We start from the raw sequence: 19,069 nt of genomic DNA, 5'->3' as shown, positions 1-19,069 counted from the left end.
AGAACAAATGGCTTTAGACCTTACAAGCTTTGATATGAAGTTTCATCCGTTCATGAAAGGGATCTGAGGGATGGTTGCCTGTGACAACCGATCTTCAGGCTCAGCAATCCCTCCCCCGGCCTGTTCTGGCCCTGCATTCTTATACCAGAGGAAAAAGAAGTGCAGACCCCAGGAAAGCTGTCAAGCAAGGCACTGACCTGATAACACAGCCAGGCTGCTGCTTCCAACACACGGTCCTTACCACAGCCCAAGCTTCATAAGGGAGGTTCTCTTCCTCAGGGACTGCAGTGATAGGACAAGGGGAATGGCTTTAACCTGCCACAGGGGAGACTGAGATGAGCTCTCAGGCAGAAGCTCTTCCCTGTGAGGGTGCTGAGGCGCTGGCACAGGGCGCCCAGAGAAGCTGTGGCTGCCCCATCCCTGGCAGTGTTCAAGGCCAGGTTGGACACAGGGGCTTGGAGCAAGCTGCTCCAGTGGAAGGGGTCCCTGCCTGTGGCAGGGGTTGGAACTGGATGAGCTTTGAGGTCCCTTCCAACCCAAACCAGTCTGGGATTTTATATAACCAATTCCTCTGAATGATGCTTGACAGCCCCACACCACACTGAACTTACACTCATTTTCCCACCCACCCCTCCACTCCATAGGCCTGTTTCTCATTACCAGTGTATGAACACTCACGAGTCTCATTCCAGTTACACCAGTAAGGACTCGGCAGATCCTCGCTCATACAGTTGCACTATGCCACCCATACACAGACTGACTGAGCAGGTATTCCAAACACACGGAGCATTGCACCACTCAGTCCCTACTCCCATGTCTGACAGCCACAGCACGCTGACGCCTACCACTAGGCACTGAGTGATCACTTTAATTAGTGGCTTGTTTCAACACAGCAACCAAGGTGTCAGAAACTAAAAGAGAACCACTTAGAGTTGAGAACTTCAAAACACCGACAACAAAACATGATCTACCAACACTTGCTGGCCTCCTTTGAGAGAAAGGGAAGCCTGCTGGTATACATTTATACCAAGGGGCCCCTTGAAAGGATGCTCCATTGCTAACTGATGAGCTGTAGGCACAAAGTGTCTGAAATGCTTGAAATATGAATCTTCATGCCTATACACTGCACTGTTTGCCAACAGGACGACTCACAGAAGCATCCTGCACTTTCAACAAGCTCCTTCCATCTCTATTAACCACCTAAATTCCTCCCCCCACTGCATATTTAACTTTCTGGAATCCTCTTCAATTGCTTCCTGATGGGGACTGTAGGTTTGGAAAGCAATGCCATTAGCAGATCAGCCCTCCATATATGTATCTATCCACACAGATATACGTGTATACCTTTTAACTGCACTGGTTCCACACAAAGGCTCTACTTGAAGATAGAAGTTACCATTTCCATCATGAAAAGGTGTTACAGAGAGAACCAAGCACCACCAGAAGTCATGAAGCTGGTAGCAGCAAGCAGAGCTGCAGCTCCAATCTTAACCTGCTTTTCCCTTTAAGCACATACTTCAGAATGAGGTTACACTGTCAGCTAGGACTTCCAACCCAATACTTGCATTTCTAGTGATCATCTATAAACTCAGCAGTATTACCTGAGTGTTAATCAGAGTAGAGTAAAAACCAGTGATTTACTGCATGGAAAACTCCATTAACTACAAGTGGGTACACACTGAGTTCAGGTATTTGCTCCCCTGAGAGGATCCAAGAACAGATTTCTCCCCCCACAAACCAACCAGTTCGTGGCTCTAGACACAGCACCACCAGCTCTGAGCTGTCATTCGGCTGCACTACATTCTGCATTTGGGTTACTACAGCAAATATTAGGCTATAAATCAAGTCTTCAGAGCCCCAGCGATCCAGCGGGAGGGAGGAAAGTGTTAAGAGTATTGTTTCAGGATCACGTTGATCAGTAACCAGGCTGTCAGTCATTGTGTCTGCCACACAGGCGCTCCTTGGAACAGCTTCAAATGAAAGTCCAACAAGCCCAGATAAGATGAAGTTAAAAATCTCCGTGTTAGGTTCCAAACCTATGACAATTGTCCCCACAGGAAGAGTTCAAAAGACAGGCAACCCGAAACAAATAATTAACCAGGAGGTAAGAGGTCAGCAGAGCCCACTGTATCACCTGCGTGGCATGGAAAACATACACAGAATCACAGGATGGTTTGGGTTGGAAGGGACCTTAAGATCATCCATTCCAACCGCCTGTTTAACCATCAAACTTACTCCTTTCCCACTAGATTGTCCTGCAGTTCTTCCCCAAGAGGAACAATCCAGCTGACAAGGCTGTGGAAGGGATAACAGGCCAGGTTGCTTCCTGAATTGCAGCATTCCCTAGGTGCTGTAGTACTGGATGTGTGCACGGTTTATTTTACTGCTCAGGAAAACACTTGCTTGACACAAAGAATTACATCCAACAACGCAGGCAAACAATCTCCTTTTGGCCTTAAGAGAGGTACTAACTTCAGAAAGAGAGATACACAGATTTCAGATGACATTTGACTTTCCAAATAGATTCCCTATGTGCGACAAGGTGAAAGCATTACAACATACAGCCATTTACCTGCGTCCTCATAGTCACAGAGTGGTTTGGGTTGAAGAGAGCTTTGGTTATTTTCTATACTTAAAACCATGCAGGGCTCTGAACTTGCACTGCCCTAACTCCGAAGGAAGCCTTTGCTAACCCAAACAGCCCACACTTGTGCCTCCCTTCAGAAAAGACTCGAGGGACAAAGCAGCAGGACAGGTTTTGCACAGCTCATGTTCCCCTCATCCATCAAGCACACGCTGCTGCAAAGCGGTCTCGTAACTGAACCCATTCTAATTGTCCAGCACACCAGAAAGCTTTTGCTGTGGTTCACTCGGCATTTTTACTGTGGTTTGGTTACTCACCAGCCTCAGACAGATTTGCACTGACATAATCCATAAACCCATGAGGGCCCAGAGCAGGTGTAGAGCCCGCAGCCTCCTCGCAACAAGGCAGGCAAAGCTCACTGTGCTCTGAAGGCACTGTTCCATAGGAGTCCTCCAAAATCCCAGCCTGGTTTGGCTTGGAAAGGACCTTAAAGCTCATCCAGTTCCAACCCCTGCCACAGGCAGGGACCCTTTCCACTAGAGCAGCTTGCTCCAAGCTCCATTCAACCTGGCCTTGAGCACTGCCAGGGATGGGGCAGCCACAGCTTCTCTGGGCACCCTGTGCCAGCACCTCAGCACCCTCACATTAAAGATTTTCTTCCTTGCATCTGACCTAAATCTCCCTGTCTAACTTTGAACTGCTTCAAAGCTAACACAGGAACCCTCCTCCAAAAGGCTTTTTGACCTATTAAATGATTTAATTACTGGGCTCGCACTGGTTCTGTTCAGAAGAGATGCAGGTACCTGCAATTTATTCTTTCAGCATCTCCATCCCATGGCTAACAGATCCCTGGGGAATACAAAAGCAGAGCTGCCAGGAACCCCACAGCCTTCAAGCAAGCACCATCAACGTTAATTATGACAGAGACAAGGCAAGATAATAGAGAGGCAACAAAGCTTTGGCAGCATCTAACTCACTTTCCTGCTGCCCTTCAGAAAGACTCCTAATGAAAGAAGATGGAAATCCCCACTGTATCCTGCAGATGAAGGTGACCTTGGGAAGTGGCGGAGAAGAAGAAGAAAAGGAGAAGGATAATGCACCACTGCTTGGGGCCCAACAGACCAGCTCCCCCCAGCCCTGCCCTTCCACCTAGTAGCAACCACTGAGAAACAGGCAGGTCTAATGGAGTGCCAGCGCAACCGCAGCTATCAATACCTACCCACTAGCTTATTTCCCCCCTGCACTGCTCAATCTGGAAAGACTTCAGCTACAGACATTAACCCAATTAAAGGAACTACTTATTAGCCTTCCTTCTGCCAACAGATTATTACAGCTGCAATGAAGTTGCAAAAGCTGGAGGCTGATTAACAGCGAATTTGGGAAGTAAGTTACACACTGGTCTCTGATCGGCATTGAAGGAGAGATAATACATCCCAGAGAGAGACTGAAGCAAGACTATCCAAGCAATCAGTAGCCCAAAGAACAGCTTCTTCCTAAGATAAGAAGTCCCTAATAGTCTGGGGTTTGGGTTGCTTTGGTTTGGGTTTTCTTCCTCATTTTGACTTGACCTTTATGGAACGACATAGCCAAGACTGAGCAGTGCTGCAGAAACGCTCCTTATCTACAGCCTGCAGGATTCCATCCGGATCTTCAGCTCCGAGATGACAACTAAAAGCAACGAAATGGAATGTGAAACTCAGCTTTAAAAACTTCTCAAATCTCCTCTACGTAAATTCACTTGAAAAGGTCAAAGTGAAACTTCAGTAATTCCATAAACCCCAAACCTTAACACTGGTTTTAGCGCAGATATAAATACACAAAACTAGGGATTCAGTGGTGATTCACACACATTTGTTACGTGCTACTTAATTGCTGAGGCAAAGAAAACTTCTACAGTCATCATTTCCAAATGCCAGCATGGTTTTTGAGAGTCATGACTCGGGGTTGTGGAAACATGGGATAAGGACTATAAAAGAGTGATTGGATGAGCTGGGAAAATCCCAGCCTGGTTTTGGGGTTGGAAGGGACCTTAAAGCTCCTCCAGCTCCAACCCTGCCACAGGCAGGGACCCCTTCCACTGGAGCAGCTTGCTCCAAGCCCCTGTGTCCAACCTGGCCTTGAACACTGCCAGGGATGGGGCAGCCACAGCTTCTCTGGGCACCCTGTGCCAGCGCCTCAGCATCCTCACAGGGAAGAGCTTCTGCCTAAGAGCTCATCTCAGTCTCCCCTCGGGCAGGTTAAAGCCATTCCCTTTGTCCTGTCCCTACAGGCCCTTGCAAAAAGCAGACCCACACCTTTCAAATAAAGCTTTCTAGAAGTATATGCATGATTTCCAAATGCACCTTGCACAGCTCCGGGTTAAAGCTCTCTGCTTGCTCAAATCTACCAAAGCTTCAGCTTCCTCCTTTTCATCTTGAGCTGAAAATCATTCACATCAGTTTTAAGACGTTTACAAGTTTTAAAGCCCCAGATTTCTCTGAAACAAAAACATCACCCACCTGAAAAGAACACAAACAATGGCAGGACAGGGAGGAGGCTTCATGCCCACAGCGAGCAGGCACATTCTTTTTGAGAAGCTCTTATGCTTGCAACAAAAGAACATTCCTCTAAAGCCAGGCAACAACAACAACTAAAATCTATCACGTCAAATGCCACAGAATAAAAGCACGACTGGAACTGTTAAATCAATACAACTTTAACTTTGTCCATGTCACTTCTTCATAACAAGGTGAAAGTCCAGGTATACAACCCGCAGAGTTAATTCTACATGCTGGATGTGATTTAACAGTGGGATTTGGGATCAAAGCTTTCTGTCCCCATGCTCTCTGAGCATCCAGTCTGTTTATGGCACATACTTTTCATCACATCTGGAGCTGCAGGGTAGGGAATCCTGCAGCAAAAAAAAAGTCCAAACCAAACCCCACCTACTTCTGTGGATTCCATTCTTCCAGTATCTAAGCCATTACAGACTGCAACTACAATTCTAATGCAGGAAAAGGAAACCTACATAGAGTGTGCTCTGTGCGACACCAACGCTGCAGAGAACCAACCAAGGCTTAGTAAAGCACAACCACCAAAGGTGAAGAACACTGCCCAGGCAGAAACCCACCTTACTACACTACCAGCACCCCTGATGGGGTCATGAGGCTTATGTGACACACACCTTCCTATGCAAATAGGTCACATATGTGCTTCTTGGGCTCTTAGAAATAAGCATGCGTTTAGAATGGCAAAATCCCTCTTTGCCTTATCTTGTGCTGCTCAACAGAGAGGATAAATCTAAGCAATGCAGTCAGCATCAAACATTCATCTGAATTCACTCTCAGCCCTAAAGGCCTAAAAGGAAGCTCAGGGACAGGAGAGCAATGGATGGAAAGTAACAGAGGGAGGGCTGCAGGAGGAAGGGAAGGAGGGAGAAAAGGGTTGGTTTTATAGTAAAAGGAAGGGGGGGGGGGATGTTAGTTGGGTGGTTTTTGGTTTTATGTGTTTGTTGGGGATGTGGCATGATTTATTTCTCCAGCTCCCTCCTCTCATTGCAATTCAGGTAATGAAAGACTTGAGCTTTGGCAAAGATCCCCTCCTTAGCCAAAAAAAGAAAGAGAGAAGAAAAGCACCGTGATTAAGCTTACAGGAAACAAAGCTAATCAAACCTAACGGTAACAAAGGGCAACAGAAACATGCTCACTGTATCACATCTTCCTTGCTGGCCAGGAGCCCAGATTTCTCATTCCATTTTCCCTCTCCCCCTCCTCATTTCCCAATAGCATTAAGAAGCCCTGGCCCGGGCTGCCTGGCTTTACAAACTGTGTTTGTAGGAGGTCAGCTTTTCACGAGGCCAAAAACCCAGCATGTGGAAAGCGTTAAAGACTTTCACGTTGTAGAGGAGGTTCTTAAGATTCCTACTGTTGGACGCCAGAATCCTGGAGCTTCACAGATCATTGGAGGTTTCTGAAGCACAGAAAAGGGCAGAGTTAGCACAATAAATCAGTTCTTGGGGGATGTCCTAGAGCCTTACACAAGGAGAGGCACCAGGCACAAAGCAGGCTCACAGTTAAACAGGGAGGACTTCTCAAGTTGCAGGAGGAAGGAGCTGGTTTATAACCTGGAATGTGCTCTCCCTTTCCTCAAAGGTTAGGGTCCAGAGGCATCGTACAGAACAGTTCCGTTTGTGGCAGGGATGTTGGGAGCACTGGAAGTATGTCTGGGGGAAGGGGAAGAGAGGAATCACTCAACTGTTCCACCCAACAAGCACAGTCTATCTCCCTATGGCAATCAAAGTACTTATCAGCACCTTTCTGATGCCAGATTTCTTCCTGCTGTACAGGACTGTAGCAGCATGAACAGAAACAATCTCCCCTGCCAATTTTCTATACACCAGATGACCAGAGCCAATAAGGATTTCCCAACCATCAGTACCGTCCACATTTCTGATGCTGTCATTCATCTCCTAACACACTCTGTATTTCTTAAGACTCCAAGTTCTTAAACACAGCAATTCCTCAGAAAACCATCCCTTTCACATACAGCTCCCCAGAAGAGAAACTTTCAAGTTCACATTTACAAAGAAAAAGGGGAATATGAAAAGGATTTCATCTTGAAAGATCTAAATCAGAAGCAAACACACTTATCAACATCCTAAGAGTCTTAAAAACCAAGGGATGTAAACAGCTTTTGGTGGAACACAGCCAGTGTTTGATGCAACACTACCTGCGCCTGCCTAAGTAGGCTAAAAGCAAGGAGTGAAGCAGTGTGTTGAACTGCTTTACTGCAGTGTGGGATGCTCGGAATGTAGCTCTACTTGGGACTATGTCAGAGACACAGACAGCAGAGGGAACCCTTCTACCCCAAGCAAAACACATCAACAGCACAAATGAAGGACCCAGTTCTTGCAAGAGACTTACTACTCCATGTACCTGAAGACATTAAGGTGCCTGACAATTCCTTCTACCTCTCAGCAGGAAAAGAAACCCCCCCTATAAACCCACCATCATACACATGTACATGGCTACGGCCCGGATTTGCAGCCTTCCTCCTACCTGCTGAGCACCTTGCAGAACAGGCCCTCCCCTTACCTGCTGCTGTGATAAAAGCAGATGTTTACCCAAAAACCCCATTACCACCACCTGTACACAACCATTAGCATTTTTACGCCCTGTGAGTTTGACTTCTACCATCTACCTGAAACATTTTCCTTCCAAAGACAAAATAAAAGGGGAAATAAACCAAAAGCAAACGTAGCAGATTGCCGTTTGTGATGTTAAACGTGTCTTAAAGCACACAGCTCGTACAGATGTTACGCTCACAAACTGCCTTAGCTTCCCCTATGGCACAGCCCCTTTAAACAAAAGCCCCTCTTCTTAACTCCCCATCCTCAGTTTATTCCGCAATCTGTGTAATTCCTGGGAGTTTTCCTTGGCAAGACCAACCACCACCACCAGCAACCAACAGCAATCAAGCACTGCTTCTTTTTTACAGCTGGTTCAAAACAGAAATGACAAAAACGAGTGCATCTGTCTGCTGCAGTTGTTATTGTCTTGTTCTCGCAGTACGGTTACAGCAGCATATTACAGGAGATTTAGGCCTGAATAATGTATTTGGGGGCTGATTCTGTGCCAAAAGAACACTGTAGACACTGCTCGTATGGTGCCATCTGGGGCAGGAAGCAACAATTAAGGCCAATGATCTGTTGTGTAAGAAGAAAGTTAATTTCATGCTCAGTGTGGCAGGCAAGACACGTTAAAAGTACACTTCACTCTCTGCTAACAGCTGATTTGCTTTCTGCTGGTGCCCAGTCTTTTGCCCCCAAACGGCTTCTTCCATCAAACCCCTCGACTTTATGTCATCTGTGAAGGAACTGAAACCTGCTTTGCACTGCTAAAGCACTCCCCATCCAGCCCCCTGACGCCTCTCTCTCAACAGCTCAGAGCTGGTTCTGTACTTGAAAACTCGAAGAGAACTGCTGCAACACCCTTTGAAATGCTAACCTCACACCCTGGACAAATACACACATGAAACGGCACCACCTGGGACAACACCTCCCTTACAGCCCCAGCTTTGTTAGCCACAAGCTACCTGTCCCTGCTTCCCTTCATGGGGTGTTCGTAACTCATCTTCGTTCCCCCTCCCTAGGATACGAAAGCAATGTGGGTGCTGAGGAGGAGAGCATCAAGCAGTGAGGCAGAACATGCTTGTTCTCCAAATGTAAGCAAGGCACCAAGCTGGCAAACCCTAACTGCGAGCAGCCTGTGCTGGCTTCTAGTGGGTAACTAAGGATGAAGTCTGGCTCAAACACACGCACAGCATAAAAAAGCCAATTATGTCTATGCCATAAACTTCAAGTTTAAACACAGACGCTGAATTAGCTGCAAAATCTGCTGGAGTTTCGCTGCAGTTTGCTTTGCAATATCTCAGGCTTCAGCAACTGCAGTCAAACCTCGCTGCTTGCCAAGGGAACCACTTGTCCCCCTCCCTTCCTAAAACCCCTTTAATAAGAACTCCTTTGTCTGCTCCATACAGGACTCTTTAAAGGTTAGCATTCCTGCGGCATAGATAAGAAAGAGGGAGTAAGCAGCCCCATCTAGAACCTATCTGAAGCATTTATTCAGCACTGACTGTCCAAAGAGACCTGCATTGTATTGTCCCCTTCGGACCATCCTGCCCCTCCCACCAGGACAATACCACAACAGAATGCCACGTCCATGCATAACACAAGCCTTTAACTTCCCATAAAACAAGGCCACTGATCCCTGGATATCTCAGGTTAAATCAAGTGCTTGTGGGATGATCTCTGTGCAACACAGTTTTTACATTAACACCATTGTTATAAAGGACATCAAGGTTGATATCCCTGCTTTGCCACAGGGGTCTGCATCTCCCTCAGCTCTTGGAAATACTTCAGTTCCATACCCAACGGTGCTGCTGTACATTAGGTACACAATCAAAGATCCTGAGGTCTCCAGGTACTGGCTGTGGGTCTGAGTTAGTACCACAAGGAGGATGATGTAGAGAGTATTTCTCTATTAAAGCCATTTCAAACATCAGATACCAGGCAGGATTATCCAGAATAACCTATGGAGTTACCCAAATATCACAACATTAGCGCTGTTCTAGGACCCGATGTCCCACAAACACCATGAGAGTTCTTTATTCCTGCCTTTCTGAGAGCATCGGCAGGATTTACAGCCCATCTTCAGTCACTAAGGGATGGGAAACAAACAACATGAAGGCATCGGTGGAAAAGAGTCTTGCCAGGGGAGGACACTCAACCATGACAATAACCTGCACAAAGTCTCAAACAGATACTCATTTCATGTACCTGAGAGTCACAGGACCTTAGGACTGATGGCCGAGTATGGGATAACATCTGATAGCTGCTACAACAAGCTGGTGCCTTTTCTTGTAGGGAAAAGAAAATACAGAGGAAGCATCGAGCTGCTGATGAACAAACCCCTTTTACTCAGAGTCTACGTACCCTTTAGCATAGATGCAAAAAAGGAGAATACACATTAACAAACAAAGCCAAATGCCCCATGATGAGGCCTTGGGTGACATGGTTTAGTGTGAGGTGCCCCTGCCCATGGCAACAGGGTTGGAACTTGATGATCTTAAGGTCCTTTCCAACCCAAACCATTCTACGATTCTATGATGATGAGTGACAACCAGAAGGTATGGAAAAAGCAATGGAACAGAACTACAAGGAGTCACAGGAGCATTGTGTTCTCTCAGTGGTGGAGGAGGACTCGGACAATATTGTATCAGGATCCCAAATGATCTTGGCTTAGCTCTCCAGCTACATACCTTTCACTGCTGAGCAGACACTGTCCTTTTTGGCTCTCTGACAGAACTCAATGCAATTGCCTAATGGCCCTCTTTTGCTTGCACCAATATTTTATCCCTATGTCCCTCTAAACTGTCGGGAGAAAAATACACAGGGAGTTTCAATCTTGTAATGTGAAACAATAAAAACCCCCCACCAGAGTGCAGAGCTGATTTATCAGCCATGCCGAATGCAATTCTGGAGTCCAGCTGGCACAGGGAATACCCCACCTGGTTTTATGCTCTTCACCTACGCACGTTCCTCAGTCAGACACTCCAAGAGCCCCGTTTCTGAGTTCCTGACATTGAAAATTACCCTTACAATAGTCAAATAATACAATTGAAAAGGAATTCTTCTATTCTCTTAAGAGACAGCTTTAGAGAGAAGTTTAAACCATATCACATTAAGTACTTTTGTTCTTTGATTTTAGTTGCTTCAGCTGAAACCAAGGCACACAGGTATGCAAAAGTGTATACTGGTTTTGGAAGTGTAGCCAAAGGCATTAATCAGATGACCACACATTAGTGGCCCTGAAAGCGAGCAGCCAATGTAAGAAGGTAGCAAGGACTTAAGGGCCAAGCAACGTACACCTTCAGGATAGATCAAGTTGAAAGAAGAACCTCAGGAAACAAGCAAAAGGAACACACATGGTATATAACCATGAAGCTGGAACGGTGGCCCAAGCTTCTCCAATGAAGTATGCAGCTGGCAGCTCTACTCACCTGTAAGGTCTGCAATCAGTTCTAGAGATGAAGATGACGTGGTGTATACCACAGTTAAACCTTTATGTCTCTTTGAAGACCGTTCCAAACCTTCTGGTTTATTACCCAATAAAATGATGACATTTGCAATAGGTTTAACAGTTAAAACTTTGGAAAACAAGCCAAATCACAGCAAACACGTCCCCTGGACATCCCCTACACACGAGCCGCTCTTTGTAAACAGCTTTCACTCCAGTGCCACTTAAAGGTAGGAATATCTCCATCTGAGCCCAGCTCCTATGAGCTCAGCATTTCATTAAGTCCTTTGGCTTCCTTATCCTGCTCCTGGTGAGAAGCGTGAGCTGCATTCCCGTATGCTGCCTCAGCACCCTGCTTCACCTTAAAGCCAAACGTATTAATGTCGGGTTCTCCCTCCATCAGCCACAGCTAATAAAAAGAAAGGGGGGGAAAAAAGGGCAGCGTGTTCCCTGCAGAAGAGTTTGTTATGCAAATGAATAGAAGGCTTCACTTACACAGGAAAAACAACTCGCTGCTGCCTCTGCCCAGTTCCCAAATGGACTGAAGCCCAGCGAGGTATCTGCTCTGACTGAAGAAGAAAAGGCTCGAGCTATTATTTTTAAGTCCCTGTTTCAACAAGAACAAACCCCTCCAAGTGTAATAGCCAGGCAATGGAAGCACCAGCAGCAGCGAGCAGAGATGAAATGAAAAGAAGCAGTGGCTGTTTATGTTGGCAGCCGCATCAAACTCTAATGGAAAATTTCAGCTCTGCCTGCATCTGGGCTAGAACAAGTTATTAAGGAAAAAGGTTCAGCTTTCAAACAGAAAAAGCCTTACAGAGCTTGTCCCTTTCAGAACGCTCCCGCAGCAAAGACAAGGCAAGAAATAATATGCCTTGACTATGCAGTGTATTAATATCCTATCATTAGGGGAATTTACCATCATGTAAGATGGATTTCCTTTGGGAAAGGAGAACAGTGCTAATGCCCATGCCACAGACACCATCTCAGCTATTGGTACAAACAACTTACACCACTAAATGCAAATATTAGAAGCCAGAGCAGGGCTAACTAATCACTTGATGCCAACGGACCGCAATGCATTCGCCTAAATTATGCCCCTCTTCGCATCAAAGGGAAACTGCTATTTAAACAATTATGTCGAGGGAGAATCTTTACCTTTCATAAGCCCAAGAGAGCCTTGCACAAATATTACTGAGGCTGTTTGTTGACGGGAACAGTATACAGCCTGTCCTCGGAGAGGACAAACACCTTGCCAGCCTGCACATATGGTAACTGCAGTGACCTTTCAGCTACTACCCATTTGCACTATATTTAAGAGCTACTCGGGAAGCCAATATTGTATATTATGTAACACAAGATTAAGCATTAATGAGGCAAGAATAAAATTGTTTATCTAAACCCCAATCTAAAATTAAACAGAAGTTTGGGCTGAAAGCTCACACTGCACTCGTTCTGTCTCCTAACATTAACAGAGCGCAGCTTATTTAGGCTCTGAGCTCAGTCCCGACAGCATTTAATTTGGAGAGAAAGCTTTAACTATCAGGAGAGAGCCTATTTTGCCTAAAAAAAGCAAATGTGATGCATATTTAGTTCTTATGCACACGAATACGGCACGTTGCAGGTAGTTTGATGTAAGGAGAGCAGCTGATATTCATGACTTCTGCTCACGCTGTGTTTGAAAGCTAAATACAGAAGCACCCACCCAGACGCAAGACCTTTTGATGGCATTCTGTCATCTCTTGCTAAGCAGCCAAACCAGAAATCACACACACACACCAAAGGTATCTATGTGCTCAGCAGGGAAATCCAGAACAGAATTAACCCCAAGTCTGGGTGCCTCCACAAAGGTGCACTGTCCTCTTTTGGGGCTTCTCGCCAAGCAAGCGACTCCACAAGGATCATCAAGGAGCTTCAGCCTTACACAGAGACAGACAAGGAGACCGAGAGACCATGGTCACCATCACTGTACCATAAACCTGCCCTGGAGAACACAGGAGTCACTGGAGAACCTCAAAACATGCAGGTAGGTGTCATCCCCTGTTTGGAGAATACGTGGAAGAGATCAGAAGTACCTGGGCACAGCATCCGGCTTGGAGCACCCTGCTCTAGTGGAAGGTGTCCCCGCCGCATGGCAGGGGGTTGGAGCCCGATGAGCTTTAAGGTCCCTTTCTTCCAAACCGGTCTATAATATGCTATGGCTATCTTATGATATAACATGATGTTATTCCTAAGCCTATGTAAGGCTGCCAAAGGGACCATCACCTACATCCCTCCCCACTTCTAACAAAATGGTACAGAACCTTCGAGTTCCACTGGTCAATCACCACATACAATGCGACACAGAGCAGGATGGAGGAACTCCAGCCAGGGGAAACCAATCCTGTTTCTTCTGGGGCCATGGCTTAAACAGCTCAGGCCAAAAGCTGCAGTTCAGAGCAGTATTTCAGGGCGAGCAGCACACGGGCAGCCGAGGGGAACAGGACCCAGCTCGAAATCTGAGCACGCCAACACCGTGACTTGGCGTCCTCCTCCTCCTCCTGCTCTGCCTGCACATTACTGCCCTGCACAAGCTCACGTTTCTTCCATGTTTCTATTTACTTTTTGCACGTCACCAACACAGAGTTAAGCCGTTTGCAAGAACACAGTCAGCCAGCCCCTGACCTCGTAGGCATTTAAGTACGTTTATCTCAGGCCTATCACAACGCTTCTAGAACTCTCAGATTCAAGGAGCTCAATGTAATCACCCCAAGAATTCAGAGCAGGAGAATTTTAAATACTTTGAAAATCCCATGTTATCACCAAATTGTAGCAAATTGTGCTCAAAAAGGGGGGGGGAATAATTAAGTGACATATTTAAAGCCAAATCAGATACTTGAGGAAACGTGCTGCCAGCTGTGTACTCTGCATTGGCACAACATTGGAATTCAAACGCAAGTTGTTAATGAAACCTGTCCATGTCACATGGGAGCCTCCAAAACTTCTTTCTTGGCTTCCTGCAGAGAAGAATCAGGCTAAGCATGAACCAAAGAGGAGCAGGACACAGTTGTGCCGTTCCACTGCAGCTACAACCAGGAGAAAACTATTCCAGAGGAAAGGGAAGGAAGAAAGCTACGTGGGAACAGAACAGATACATGTAAGACAGAGTCCAAGGGAAACCAAAGGAAGTTTCCCTTGGATTTACTGAAGTTCACCTACATGGAGGCAGTTTCCCTCCACAGTATCAGAAAGTTAACGCCTACTGATCCAGCCTTACAACTGCTGGCTTTCCTTGTCCCATCCAGCATTCCCACTTCAGGGCAATGCTCAGGGAAGAGCTGATTCCAGCTCCTCTGCCTCTTGCTTATAAGAGCTAGAAGGGATTGCCACAGCTACTTACAGTCATGCCCATCGGGAACCCCTGTGGGACACAGGCTTTGAAACAAACTGGATGAGTGAAGACCAAAACACATACAGCTTTGAAATGCACTATTTTCTTTCATAAAGATGATTTTTTTCTTGCTGATTATTCATTTAGGAGAAATAACTTACAAAGGAATGTTGAAAAGATACATTAAACCAGTTGCCAGCTGGGGTTAAACCACAACAACTAGCTAAAACACACACTGACAAATACAGGGTTTCCTTTAGAGATATTGTACATTAACTATGGACAGGGAATAAAAGCAGCAAAGGCACAACTCAAATAGGACATTCCTTAACATGCTTGTGAAAGCTCAATATAGGATGGCCTAATTCTCATCTCTTACTGAGCCACTTTACACCTTCCAATATTATAAAGGTAATCCAATGTCATATTCACCTCTGCATTGTGACTTCCTGCACAGTAGCTTCAGCTTGATTTAACAGAATAGGCCTGGTGCCTACATGGGTTCTGCATTCCTACTGCATCACTTATCTTCTGCTATTGCAGTGTTCCAACCACAGGGCTTAAGGTGATATCAGGAGTTGTACCCCTGTGGAAGCAGCATGAATATCAGTGCCTAGAGAAACCGTGTATTATACAAGAAGCAGAACAACAAGGAGATTAAACTTTAAGGGGGCTTTGCAGGGAGGTAAAACCCTGATTCCTCTCCCACAGCCTCCAGTGACTAAGAAGGTAAATGTGCAGGATGCATTGACCTACAGCTGGGTTTCCATTTAGGACAAGTCACTTCAAGAATGCCCCGTTCATTTTGCAGACCTTGGGAGTTGCTGTAGTGCTTTTCCATCAGTATACTTTTAGGGCTTCACCTCATGCTAATATGGTGGTAAAACAGGAAAATAAGGCCTTTTTTCCTAGTCTTTCTGGAATTGCTAGAGTGTTACTTCACACTGCAACAGAAATGGCAGGCAAAGTATCTGAAATCATTTAAATCCATAGCCTTGGCATTAACATTATTCATTATCCCACTTTAAGGAAGAAAAGCAAAACTGGATACCCAAATATTCTTTACTGCAGCCTTTATTCTGCATGTCTTATTATAGTGAAACTGGGCTTTGGTCCGAAAAAAGACTGGGAATTAAAAGAAAGCAGAAGCAAGACGTGTGGGCAAAAATAGGAAACAAGAGATTCCACAACCCATTGCAGGTCAGAGGTTAGTTGTAGCTCAGTTACCACTAGGGGCTAAAAATGCCTGCTCCAACCCCTGGCCACGCTGCTGCCCAGTTGCCCAAAGGTTGTTTTGAGTCTGCTCTATGCTATGGGTTTAGACCTCATGAAACAGAACTGGAACACCTGAAAAAGGAGAGCGTGTGTGAAGTTTCACATCACTCGCACAGTTGCAAAACTCAGACCAAAAGCCTTAGGCCTGATGTCCAAGTTCAAATGTAGAAGTCAAACAGTACCAACAGGGTCAGGCACTTGCCCCCAGCTCTTAGCTCTTTGGTCTCCCTTTTCCTTTCCCCTGAAAACTGGTTTTTCTCTTATCACAAAGAGATATTTGGTATTTAAAAGCACTGTTCACAGCTGCTGTAAATCAAACTTCAGATGACTCCTTCTGCCTCTCAGTAACTTTACCATCAGCAGAATTCATTTCTAAAGTAAACACCAATTTGTTCGAAATACACTCTTAGGAAATACTCCACCGAAAAGAGGAACAGACTGTTTAAACGGACTGTGTGCTGGCTTGTCAGGTGTTGCTAAGAAGCAACTACTCCAGCATTCCTTCTACGCTGTCATCTTTCCAACACTGGGCCTTCACGCCTCAAAAATCCACCAGCATACTCGGTACAGTATACACCTGATAGGTAATTAAGTTTTCCAATAGAATCAGTGACCATATACACCAACTGAGGCACTCCAGGAATCACTTCACCCTCCCCTCCCCACTTGCCATGCGTGGTGTTACTATCTACCATCAAAGATTCTGTCTCACAAGAACATCACAGAAGAGAACAGGAGTGACCTGCAGCAAGTGACAGGGTTTAAAACACTCTCAGAGTCATTCTCTTCCCCACTGAACACCCAAATTACCCACACACAAAGTCCAAACAACCAGCTATGCTCTACAGGAATATTTTCCAGATCACTCACACATGGCTAGAGAACAGTCCAGCTCCATTTCCATTCCCAATGCAGCACAATATGAAAACCGCTTTCCACAAGCACCCTCCCAGCAGCGAAACGACACCTGCAGAACAGAAACCGAAGCTTCCAGAGAAGCTTGGCAATTAGGACTAATGGAAAAGTAACCAGATTCCCAAGGCTTCCTAAACCCTCTTTTCCTACGAAGGAGTCAACCGCTCCTCCCTGCCCATGCTAAGCACTTGCCGGGGTTGCCAGCAGAACGACAGTCGCGAACGCTTTATGAAGTTCAGTGGAGCAATAACCCAGGGATCAATCCGGAACCCGAGTTACACACTGCAGGGCCACGAAGAGTTAACCACCAGCACCCAATTCTGCAGGTCACAGGAGCAGCACAGCCCTGCGCCTCCCAGCTTCAATTAGATCTTGTTTTGGTTTAGGCTTGCTTTAATTACCCAGTGCCATTCCAGCCCGACTGGGCGACATAAATGTATTATCCCATCATAATGTCAGGAGGTAAAATTAGATTCTGGTCTCCATAAATACACTTCACCCAACCTCGGTGCCTCCCGTCCAGCAATGACGACTGCTTTATGTAACCTACAAACTGCACTGAATATTACAGCTCCCTTCCCCGGCTGGGGATTGCTCTTCCGTTTATCTGAAGAGAAATTCAGCTCGGGGAGGGAGGGAGGGGGGAGCAGGAGGAAACAGTTTCGTAAGATCGAGCTCCGAAGCAGAAAGAGGAAAAAGCAAATTGCATCAGGTCCGAATGTACTTACGGTCTCCTTATTGGGAAGCAACTCCTTTCGGATCCTGAAGAAGTTCTTGCCGTACTGCCTCAGCCCCTTAATAAAGCGTTTCTGTGATAAAAGATAACGAAAACAGCGTGTCAGCACAAGGGAAGGCAAATAAAGGAGATCTTGATCAGCGCAATGCTCTCAGCTTAGGGTCCGTCGGTGCGAACGGATACCTACGGAGCAGCCGAAAGCGGGCGGGGGAAGGCAGCTCTGAGGAGATGGCGAGGGATTCAGAGCACATTCCCTTCCATGTCAAACTTCCAGCCTCTGAAGCTCGGGGAAAAGTCAGCGCCACAGCCGCTCCTCGCCCCGCACCGCCGGAGCGCCCTGCTGCACGTCTCCTCCCAACTCTTACCCCTCAACTACCAGCGGCGGGCGAAGGGAAATGCGCAACGTTGGTTTTCGAGGGGAGGAGAGAGCCGCGCCGGGGAGGTGCCGCTGGGGCTCAGCAGCGCCGGCAGCCGCCAGCCCCTCCGGCTTCTCCCTGCCCGGGGGTCGGCGGAAGACCCGCGCCCGGCTCCCGAGGCCCACAACGCGGAGCCCTTCCGGCCCTCGCCCTGCAGCCGCGGCTGTGGCGGCGCAGGTAGGGACCGCGGCGGCGGGCGGCGAGCCGAGCCGAGCCGAGCCGCAGCCGAAGAGCCGAGCGGAGCCGAGCGGAGCCGAGGGCCGGGCGGGAGGCGGCGGCCGCCCAGCGTGTGATGGCGGCGGGGCTGGGCGGCGCGGCACCCGCGGGGCGCGCCGCAAAAGGCGGCCTGGATCAGCGCCCCCCCCTTCCCCTCCGGTCCCGGCCCGTGCGGCCGAGCCCCGGGGAAGCCCCGCGGCAGCAGCCTTCGATCGGCGGCCCCCGGCCCTGCCCGCTGCCGGAGCTCGGCTGCCGCAGCCGCCGCTCGCACTCGGGTCTCTCCCCGCCGCAGCGCCCGCTTCCCAAGTGACTGCTCCTGTCCCGTTCGTGGGGGCAGCACCTTCCGCCTGCGGAGCATCCCCGTAACCCGTTTCACCACCTCCGCTCAGTACCAAAAGACTAAGACCAGACCCAAGTGTCTCTTTGCAGAAGGGCCAGGCCCGAGGGTTCCTCTCCCTTCCTATAAACACAACCAAACCCAAGTTCTGCCTGCAAAGATGAGGGATGTTTGGTACTAAATAGGCCCTGAGAGCGGGAGGAAGGAGGTAAGAATAAATAAATCCCTAAGAAGAAACACACCGCAAGTTGGGTGAATACATTTTGGACCACACCATCCTGGAAGCGTCTCCTTGAAGGAGGTGGGCAGGCAGTTAAAGGCTTCCATACGGTGAAATGGATCAGGAAGCCCAGAAAGGGTAGCCTGCTACTGAATGAGGTCCCACCGCAACGCTGATGAGGAGTGAGCAGTCTCTTTGGAACCTCACTCGTGTTATTTTGCTCGCAAAGGGATCTATCCTTACCTAACCCTGACCCTCAAACCAGCAAGACTGCTAGGGTTCGCCAAGGACACGCCTGGGGGCACAGAGACAAGAATGAACCACGGGTTGTGTATGCTTTGGGATTCCAGTCCCTTCCAGTGTATGACTTACTCATTCCCATCTACTCCCTTCAAACCAGGGAGCAGAGCACTCCAGGGGTAAAACTTCAGGGTTGCTGGACAAG

General features: G+C 47.4%; 1 protein-coding gene across 8 annotated transcripts in view; it reads right to left on the bottom strand.

Moving 5' to 3' along the window:
* The window catches only part of RERE (arginine-glutamic acid dipeptide repeats), a 222,064-nt gene that overhangs the window by 29,694 nt on the left and 173,301 nt on the right, over positions 1-19,069 (bottom strand). For 7 of the 8 annotated variants that reach the window (XM_057432133.1, XM_057432141.1, XM_057432172.1 and 4 more), the window contains one exon: positions 17,428-17,508. The exons of the other annotated variant lie outside the window; for it this stretch is intronic. In XM_057432133.1, coding sequence (XP_057288116.1) covers positions 17,428-17,508 — 81 coding nt within the window. The remainder of the gene's footprint in view (positions 1-17,427; positions 17,509-19,069) is intronic. 8 annotated transcript variants of the gene reach the window in all.

The sequence above is a fragment of the Pezoporus wallicus genome, unplaced genomic scaffold (genome assembly GCF_028554395.1).
Source record: "Pezoporus wallicus isolate ANWC-B61680 ecotype Strahan unplaced genomic scaffold, APGP_CSIRO_Pwel_v1 contig_8006, whole genome shotgun sequence".
NCBI classification, from domain to species: Eukaryota; Metazoa; Chordata; class Aves; order Psittaciformes; family Psittacidae; genus Pezoporus; species Pezoporus wallicus.
This window is presented reverse-complemented; position numbering and strand designations above follow the sequence as displayed.